The sequence below is a fragment of the Bactrocera latifrons genome, unplaced genomic scaffold, assembly GCF_001853355.1.
Source record: "Bactrocera latifrons isolate USDA-ARS-PBARC rearing strain unplaced genomic scaffold, ASM185335v1 scaffold_172, whole genome shotgun sequence".
NCBI lineage: Eukaryota > Metazoa > Arthropoda > Insecta > Diptera > Tephritidae > Bactrocera > Bactrocera latifrons.
The window spans coordinates 358,860-369,418 of NW_017535208.1; the positions used below are offsets into that span (position 1 = coordinate 358,860).

Sequence of the window (10,559 nt, forward strand, 5' to 3'; positions counted from 1 at the left end):
CCAACCATCCTTGGTCACATTGTCCTTCTCTTTCGTCAGAGTGTGAGCGCAAATCAGCGATATGTTGGAGAACTTCGCTTTGATGTGTATTTATCCACCAGAGTGAATGATAGTACTCGGCCACCGAGTCTCTCTCCCATCGCGAATCTCATACCGAATTTGCGCTTCTTTATATAGCCACTGTAGCAAATGCCACTTTATACCGCATACTACAAATATATTTGGCAATATGTGAGTTAACTTAGTCAAAAGGACTTCGTTATCTCGAACTTAGCCCTTCCTTTGTTTTTTTTTTTTTTATTGATATAAGCCCTCCATTTTACTTTCGTTGACCGCATCTTTCATTAGCTTAGTGACCAGAAGCGTTGAAATACAACAAAGAATTTCAATTTCATTTATAACGTTAACCTTTACTAATTTCTAAAACCACATTTGTAATAAATACCACCTAACCATTATCATCAGTTAATCTGTAAATTATATACTTAAATTATTTAATTAACATACAAATGTATATATTTTTATTTATCTTCTTTTAACTATTGCAGCTATAGTAGAAAAAACAGTCAGCAAATTTTAATTTTTAATCACATAAAGAACTCAAACACTCTAGGAACTTTAGAGTGATCACACAGGAGATATTTGTACATTCTCTTTTTTAGGGTAATCGACTGAGTCGCCAAATACACGGACAGTAGACTTCCCGGAAATGGTAACAGGGAAATTTTGTATTAAATGGCGCCGCTCCTCCTCATCACTTTCAAAACGATTATCACAACTCCGACACTGATCCACAAAAAACCTCGCTAAGTACTCTTTTACCTTATAACATTCTGACGAGCATTTCGATTCTGGATGAAATTGCGATCCAAAAAACGGATATCTAAAAGTCGTTAGTTTTGTTGGAATTAAAACTTAATTCACAGTTAGCATGTGTTTACCTGCGATGTTCGATAATGGAAGCAAATTCTAAGCGCTTCGCGTCCTCGTTTTTCGCCAATATATGCCACACATCATTGAAACTTTCAGCTGTCTTTATGGAAAATTGTTTATTTAACAAACAGTTAGTGGAAATCTGTTCTACACTTCAGACTATTTGGAGAGTCCGAAGGTTTTAAATGTGTAGAAAAGAAAAGTAATTATCTGCAGCTATCATTACCTTAAGGCTCACGCAATACCTATGGCGATGGTGACCGAATGGGTTGTTCTTCATAATGATCTCTAATTCAACAGGTAAATCGGCAAAAAGTCGTGAATCACGAAAATCTGTAAGAAATTATTTCATATGCTTACATTCAAATAGTTCGTTTACAAATACGAGGTGTGTTTAAAAAATGACGGGATTTTAAAATTTCGTGAGTTTGAAGAGCCCAATTGTCCGCTAAGGTTAGACGTGTTTTTATGTTTATTTGAGATTTTTTTAAGTTTAAGATTTCTTGGCTATTAAACAAACTGGAACGAAGTCCAAGCCTCCATATTCGCCAGACATTGCTATGTGTGATAGAGTTTGAGAAGGTGTCTGACATACTACTGTGACCAAAAAGTAGTAAGACCGATTTTTACGATGAGTGAAATTATTTAACAAAGATGTTCCATTAAATTTCGTGTGCGGAATCAAATCGCTGGTGCCGAAATGTTCGGAATGTTGGAAAAGGTTTACAGTGATAACTGTATGTCATGAGCAAATGTTTATGATTGGTACAAATTATTCACACGGTCGAGAACGCGTTGACGATGAACCATGTCCAGGACGGTAATTAACATCAACTAATGATCAACATTTCAATAAAATAAAGGAATTTCATACTGTCATGATTGGAATATCGAAAAACTCTGAGGAAACCATTTTGAAAGATAATTTCATAGACGATCAATCGACCGAATATCGTGACAAAGATGAGCCGAAGCCTAAAAAAAGCCACGTCAAACAGGTCAAAATTTAAGGTTCTATTGACAGTTTTCCTCGATTATCGAGATGTTGTGTACTCGGAATTCTTTCCGGCCGACCAAACTGTCAACAGTAGCTACTACTTGAGTGTTATGCGTCATTTGCGCTATTCGTACAAAGTGGCCGAAATTATGGGCCGGCAACTCTTGCTTTTTGCTCCACGATAATGCACCGTCGCATACTGCATTGATTATTCGTGTGTTTTTGGCAAAATTTTCTACCAAGATCGTGCCACAACAACCTTATTCGCCTGATTTAGCTTCGTCTGACTTCTGGCTATTCAGCAAACACTTAATGAATTGAAGATTGAAGACATTAAACGTGAATCGCTAAGTGCATAGAAGGCTGTTCCGGAAAACGACTCTGACAATTGTATCGGGGATTGGAGAAAGCGTTGGCGCAAGTGTATTGGGGCCAAAGGCGATTAATTTAAAGTGTACGACGTAGATTTTGAAAAATTTTTTGAGAGTGCTTCGCGGGTGATCAGCTTTTTTTGGATTCACCTCATTTTGAAACACGTACACCGTCGACTGCTTTTTACTTTCGGGCTCTTACGTATAAGTTAACGATTCATCGCCTGTCGTATATTTTTGTCGTTTCGTGCAATCCCACGTGAATTTTTTTTTACAAACAAATGTTAATGCAATCTTGAATTTATGCTTGCCCCGCTAATGTCTATTGGTGTCTTAATCCCACGATGGGTCACATTAAGACCATGCAACGTCAGTTTGCGCACAGCATCAATTGTTCCCGGAACAAGAACTGATTATAGACGACTTTCGACATACGACCCCGATTGGCTTCAGCATACCATTGATAAACACTGGTCTTTAATGCAGCTTCATCGTCAAAAATTGAATTAAGTTCATCGAGCCACTGTTGCTGAGATAGTCAACGTCAAAAGCGCAAAAATGTTCGCGATTTAATTCCATTTTTCGCTGAGAGGAATATCAGCTGTAAACAACGTAACTTGCGCGCTCGTATATCAATTCGCTCTGAGTATGTATGGTATAATGTAAAAATGCCAAAATTTAAGATAAAGTTGTGAATCGACAGAGTGCTATACTTGAGTTGTCAAATCCCAAAATATAAAAAGCAACCCACTAATGTTTATAGATTTTTTGGTTATATACATATGTGGCTACTACTTCAAGTTTTAATGTGCAGTTCTATAAATATGTAATGATTATAACTGATTAAATTCACCTGGTAAAAATTCCACTGATAAATAGCAATTCATGAACTCGCATTTGTCGCGCACATCAATGCCGTAAGGTGCATCCGCCAAATGGGTTGTGTAGAGTACCAAGAGCTGAAAGCCTAGACATGTTCCCCAAATCGGTAGATTAACACCTTTCTTATGCAATTTCATAGCTATTCGTATAATATTCATAGTGGCAGTAACACAATAATTTGTTAAATCCAAGCGAGCAGGATCGTGTTCATTGACATAGACCGCACCACCAGGCAAAAGAACGCTGCGAAAGAAAATTTGCCAAAAAAAAAAAATTTGGAAATTCCATGAATTCGAATCTTACCCATTTACTTTGCTTAATATGTCCTCATAATAGTCGACACTTCTATTGATCCTTGTTTTTTTTTTTGCACGTAAGTTCGTATAGCAGTTTATGAATAAGAAGTAAAATTATAAAGAAACAATATTTATACAGTTCTTTCAATAAAATTGTCACAAATGTGACATACCAAATAGGCACAACACCAGCTCCTGCATCCTCCAAATATTTCACATTCCTTTCATCAATATAACTGCAAATTTCGGGGCTCATACTATCCTTACGATCAATACACAGCAGACCAATAAGAGGCTTATTCATAATGATATTGAAATGTTTTTAAATCTATACTCGTAAACCTGAAAAAAAATTAAAACGAATACTCACAAATGTCGGATAATTTTTTTTTTTTTTTAATTGTATACACATATGTACATGTATTATGTCAATAAATAGCCGATATCATTTCATACTATGTATGTATGTATGATACAAGTGAGTGCAGGTGAAAGTATGGAGAAAAATCTTCAGTTCTTAAAAACTGAGTATGATCACCCATTCTCTCCTTTTGAATGTCCATATCTTCTGAACCAGTCAAGCTCTACCACCCATACTCAATGGAGACATTTAGCCTTATCGTAAGCTTCACGTGAACGTCGTGGAAAAATTCACAAATTTGTGTTTTTCTTATGGTGAACTTCACATGGAGAAAAAATTCCATATTCGAAAATTTTCCTTAACCGTAAATTAATTTGTTTTCATGAAATTCGTTCAAAAAAATATTAATTGACTTTAAGAAGTTTTTATATATAACTAAAGCCTATTAAAAAAATACAGCTGACGATTTTAGTCAGCAGCAATGACGAAAGTCTTGATAAAGGAAAAGTTTTAAAAAAATAAAACAAGGAGAAAAAGCATGTGTTTTGAATGATGTTACATTATTTATCCAATAGCAAGAGGCCACAATTAAGTTACCACCCAATATGGAGCCATTCAAATTTTTATACCCTGAGCAGGGTATATTAACTTTGTCACGAATTTTGTAACACCCAGAAGGAAGTGTCGGAGTTCAGTATGTTGTGCTGAGTCGATTTAGCCATGTTATTCTGTATATATACAACCAGTCCCTTAGTTTTCAAAATACCGTTTTGAAATTTTTCAAACGTCATTTCCTCTTCAAGAAGCTGCTCATTTGTCGGAATTGCCGATATCGGACTACTATAAAATATAGCTGCCATACAAACTGAACGATCAGAATCAAGTTATTGTATGGAAAACATTCAGATTTGACAATGTATCTTGACACAGGTTATTTTCTAAGATGTAGTGTTCCGAATAAATTGTTCAGATCGGTTAACTATAGCATATATATAACTGCTATACAAACTGAACGATCGGAATCTAGTACTGATAAGGAAAATTTTTGCATTTGACGTGGTTTTTTCACGAAATTTGACATGGATTACTGCTTAAGATAATAACATAATCTCCGACATTTTTGTTCAGATCGGATTGCTATAACGTATATCCACACAAACTGGAAACTTAGTTAAAAGAAAAGCACCTGTGAAGGGTATATTAGCATCGGATTCACCGACCGTTTTTCTTGTTTCAAATACACCAATACATCCGAAAATTATTATCTACACAATTTATGCAAATAAGATAGGATAAATAAATGAGGATTACACCGTGACCTAAGATCTATTGTACCCCAACATAACTATTTTTAGGGGTTAAAACGGTTTAGCTTAATTTCTGGGAGAACATTGGTTCTTTGGAAAAAAGCTTATATGATTATACCATGAAAATTTCGATTGAAAATTAGGGTTTACTTTCGATATCTAGAGACAACAGGGTGGCAAAAATATTTTAATTCAATAATTACTTCATGTTTTTGAAATAGTTTACCCCAAATTTCGTGAAACAAACAATATTTGAAAAAAGTATTTGCCAAAAACTTCGTTATTTTAATTTTAACATAAGTTATGGGGCTATGTAAAAACGTTGTGGACACAAAAGTTTGCGATGTTTTCATTACCTACTACTATGAGCAAAAAATAATAGACTATAATAGAAAAATCTATGTCGTCCCCCTAAAAATAATATCTCATGGCCCCAATACACTTCCTCCAACATTTTTTCCAATCGTCGAAACAGTTGTTAAAGTCAATATCCGCAAAAGTCTTCAATGTGCGCTACGATGTTTTATGTCTTCGATTCACTCCAAACGGTTCCCCGAAACGGTCGTGTGAGATTACCGAATAGCCAGAAGTCAGGCGGAGCTATATCAGACGAATACGGTGGTTACGGCGCGATATTTATCGAAACTTTGGCGAAAAACTCACGAAGAATCAATGCAGTATGCGACGGTGCATTATCGTGGAGCAAAAACCAAGAGTTGTCGGTCCATGAACCTGGCCTCCTTTTACAAAAAGCTTCGTGCAAAAGACGCATAACACTTAAATTGTATACCTTAATGACAGTTCGGGCGTTCGGAAGGAGTTCGAAGTGCAAAACACATCGTAATTGAATAAAACTGTCAAAATAACCTTCATTTTTGTTCTTATATTCGGCTGATTGATTGTCTGTTTCCGCGTCGTAAGCTTAGATCAAAGACTAATCGCCAGTGATATTGCGTTCATGACATCCTGATAGTCGGAAAGCATTCTTTTCAAGAAGTAAACGCGGCGCTGTTTTTCGAAAGAGTTGAGTGATTTCTGAATCAATCTTGCTTTCACTTTTTTATGCTCAAATGATCTTTTAAAATGGTTTTCACTGATCCTTCCGATATTCCAACGAATCCAGTTAGATCCCTGATCTCTATCAATCGTCGGTTCTCAAGCAACAATTCCTTTATTTTATTGACGTGTTGATCATCAGTTGATGTTGATGGCCATCCTGAACGTGGTTCGTCGTCAAAGCGCTCTCGACCCTCAATGAATAATTTGTATCAATCAAAAACATTTGCTCGCGACAAATTATCACCCAAAGCCTTTTACAACAGTCTGAACATTTCGCCACCAGAATTTTGATTCCACACACAATATTTAATGGAACTTCTTTGCTAAATAATTTTACTCATCGTAAATATCACCGAATACACTTTATGCACTTCCGAAATAATATCGTATACTCAACATAAATGATTCATTGATGTGACATTTAGCACAGTTGTCACTAACACTCATACCAATTTAGAAAAGAAATATCTCGAAGAATAGGTTTTCGCGCGAAATTAAAATTCAAAAATCCTACTATTTTTTGCTTACAGTAGTATAACTTTCTTATATAATTTTTTATAAATGGCACGTAGTTTTGTCGGAAATCGAGAGGATAAGTTTTTAACCCTGAAAAATTAACTCACTCCTCCCCTTCCTCTTACAGACCTAAAAAAAATTACCGTAAATTATTTTTCCTCTCATATTTTTATTGTGTGTGAGCGATTTTTCTCAACGTTGCTATGCAGCATACATATGTATATATACATTAGAGTGTGTTTAAGGAATCAACTTTCCACTTGACGTCAAGAATATGCATAATTTTGTGCTATACATTATAAGGAAACTAAGTCATATGATAAAATCATATAATATAATAACATGCAACAGAAACTTGTGTATAGTTTATCAACGTTCGAAGCTTCACACGGAAAACCCACAGGCGTAAAAGCCGATATTAAGAGGACGACCAAACACCATAAACACATATAAAATATATATACATACATACATATATATATATATATTTATATAGATTTATTTACACAAATATACACTCACAGTTATGTATATAATAGCAATCGAAATTAAATGGAAAGTCAAAAAAATGCGCTGATTCGCTGCAAAGTGTTTTCTCGAAGGTCAAGAATATGCAAACAACAATTTCGTTTGCCAAATTCTAAAATAAATAAAATATATGGTATATGATATGTACGTATAATACAGAAACACCTCTCACGTTCACAAAGATACAGATGTTTAAGCGAACTTACTAAAGTGCAGTTGAATGCAGGTCTTTTTCACTTGTTCTTTCACGCGAGACTAAAAAAGAGCAAGAACTTCAAATCGTCTATATACCGTGCATTATAAAAATTGGCGCCAAATTCAAGCAAACGTGTATATAGTAAAATACATACTTATGGATAAAAGTGCACGTGAACGAAGCACTTACAGCGGTCATCATTTCGCCATTTCAACGGCTGTTATCGTGTTAAACGCAGCTCTCTAATCGAAACATGCATGTGCATCCATTGTAATAAGCGACGTCATACACATATGTATGTAAACAAAAACTTAGAGAAACTGTGAAACATGCAATCACATTCGTAAATTTTTAGAATAGACTTAATTATTAAAAAATTTTAATGAAACGAGTATAATTGAGGCGAATCAAAGCAAACGGAAGCAAAATGTTAGGCAGCTCTCATCTGTTTACGTTTTACGTTTTGCTAAGCAAAAATGGCCATTTTTATTAGAAAGAAGACCGGGAAGCGAAGTGTGATATGCTTTCTTCGCTTCAGTCATGGTTCTATAGTAGTTGATGTAGCTTTTTTAAGTGCTACCAAGTTTCTTTTACCGATTTTAAACAACTTTTACTATTGTGAATGGTTCAAATCTGAAATAACCGTCAAAATTGAAGATACAAAATGTCTTATATAACAAAAAAATCTATATTGCATGATTTTAATTGCCTACACAATGATTCAAATTTGTGTCAAAACGGATGAAATATTTGTATATATCCATAATGTCAAGATCAGTTGTCTTTTGTTTTTCTCATGAATTTTCTGTTTACATTTTGATAATTTTGTGTTATGTACACACTATTCGGTTTCACTTATCACTTAAAAACGCATATTCATTGGTTGAAGTATTTGAAATTTTTGTTTTTGAATCAGAAAATTTTGAATAATTTTTTATTTTTGGGGTATCGGCACAATTTAGTCATGGCTTAGACTTGATTTAAGAAGCATCTCGCAGCCAAGGAGATAATAAATATTATTTAGCTCGAAAATATATAAAAAAAAATATATACATAAATTTTTCAACAAAAAAAGAATATATATAAGCATTTTTTGAGGACATTTCTCAGCAGTTTAGTTTTCGTCTCTCTTTTAGAAAATATGATATACTATAACTTGTTCCTTACTCTGCTAGCTCACAGTTAATTCCAATGTATGGAAGTTCAGGTGCAACGCTATATCACTAAAAGGTTGCTTAAGGCTTAGTTTAGAAAATGATCTATATGAAAGGTATAGTGTTCAACGTTGTGGTCCTGCCACAGCTGAACACACAGTTGTGATAATATAAAACGATTACTTCCCAAAACTTGGTGATCTTTACAAGGTTGAACACTATACCTTTCATGTAAATGAAATTTTCTTTTTTATATAAAAGTTTTACACATCGCTCTCATAGCCGAACACATTTCATGTTCATTAATATTTTCATGCAAACCAAATTAATATAAGCGAACACTCCAATGACCGGAAATGGTCATTATTTTGCTATTTTGTTGTCGTGTGGCTTCGAAGTTAAATTTTTGGATCAGCCCTGCTTCAGTTGACGTTCTATTTAAGCAGATTGCTCTTATATTAATAGTATGAGCTTGCATTTCTAGATTAACGGTAACTAATCTTATTTCCATAACAAATCGATTCAAAGAAGTCGAAACGGGCCCGACACTTTTTCTGGCCAAGAAATCTCAATTCGGCAACATTTAAATTTGGAAAAAAACTTCATCAAACAATATACATATATTCGGAATAAAATATGAGGAACCTTTAAGTAATTGTAGTAACTGTTACCTTGAATCGTTTACCAATCATCACCAGTCTGTAACATTCGCCATAGATGGCCTACATTATCTATTATGTAAAATCTATTTCCTTAATACAACGGGTTTTTCAATAGCAAAGGACGCCATATTTTTTCCCGCTCTTTTGACATTTCTCTTCAGCATAGTTTGCCTTTTTAATCGCGGTCCAACAATTAATTATTAAAAATGCTGCCAAATGGTGTGGCCGAAATTTTAATCCACAGGTACAGTACAAAATGTTCCCATGCCAGTGAGATAAAGAACTGTCCGTAGTGTCGAGAATATTACTGCCGCAAGCGCATCGATTGAGGAAGACTCAAAACACTCTAGACTTAATCTGTGACGTCGTTGTGGCGAATTTTGGGAAAAGATCTTGGTCTACATCCTTACAAGATCAAACTGACGCAAGAACTCAAGCCGCTTGACCACCAAAATTGTCGTATGTTCGTGAATTGGGCTAAGCAACAACTTGAAAATGATTCGGATTTTCATTGAAAAATCATCTTCAGAGACGAGGCTCGTATCTGGCTGAATGACTTCGTCAAAAAGCAAAATATTGGTCAGGCAGCCATCAGCACGTACTCAGTGAGTCAACATTACATCCCGAAAAAAATACTGTTTAGTGCGATTTATGGGCCGGCTGCGTCATTGGACCGTACTTCTTCCGTGATGATCAAGGCGGCACGTTATTGTGAATGAGAATCGCTACCTCTCAATGATAACCGAACATTTTTGGCCCGAATTGGATGATATGGGCTTGGATAATATGTGATTCCAACAGGACTGCACCACAAACCACACAGCGAATGTCACAAACGATTTATTGCACACCAAGTTTGGTGAACGTATTATCGCTCGAAATGGCCCAATCAATTGTCCAACTCGGTCGTGAGAATTGCCGCCTAAAATTGAGTTCAGCCTCTGGACGTCTTCAAGCGTGCCGTGGTGGTCATGCAAAAGAAATAGAGTTCCATACATAATGGCATCGAATGCGCTTTCACAGGAATAAAGAATTTCATTGATATCCCAAATCGGTTTTGTTTCATTAAAAAAAAAACCCCTGCATTATTTATATAAGTGGAAAATAAAAATTCGCATATTTCTGTTATTTTCTTGTTTATATGAAGAAAAAATGAGAAACTTCATAACTCTCATAGTAAAGGTATCGATAAAAGTGTATCGATATCTGATGTCAACATTCAAGCAGGCCAGTAGACAATAGATATGACTCAATTTGCTCCTCTATTCTTATTTTCGAGCTTTAAGGTTTCATTTTA

At 35.0% G+C, this 10,559-nt stretch overlaps 1 protein-coding gene across 1 annotated transcript; it reads right to left on the reverse strand.

The window, feature by feature from the left end:
- Window positions 1–593: 593 nt before the first annotated feature.
- Window positions 594–7,493, reverse strand: LOC108967001 (gamma-glutamyl hydrolase). The gene is made up of 7 exons (XM_018930196.1): window positions 7,457–7,493; window positions 3,653–3,821; window positions 3,487–3,537; window positions 3,155–3,426; window positions 1,160–1,266; window positions 942–1,033; window positions 594–883 (listed from the first exon to the last, which is right to left on the reverse strand). The coding sequence occupies exons 2-7, from the start codon at window positions 3,781–3,783 to the stop codon at window positions 628–630; spliced, it is 909 nt and encodes a 302-aa protein (XP_018785741.1). The 5' UTR covers window positions 3,784–3,821; window positions 7,457–7,493; the 3' UTR covers window positions 594–627.
- Window positions 7,494–10,559: the final 3,066 nt, after the last annotated feature.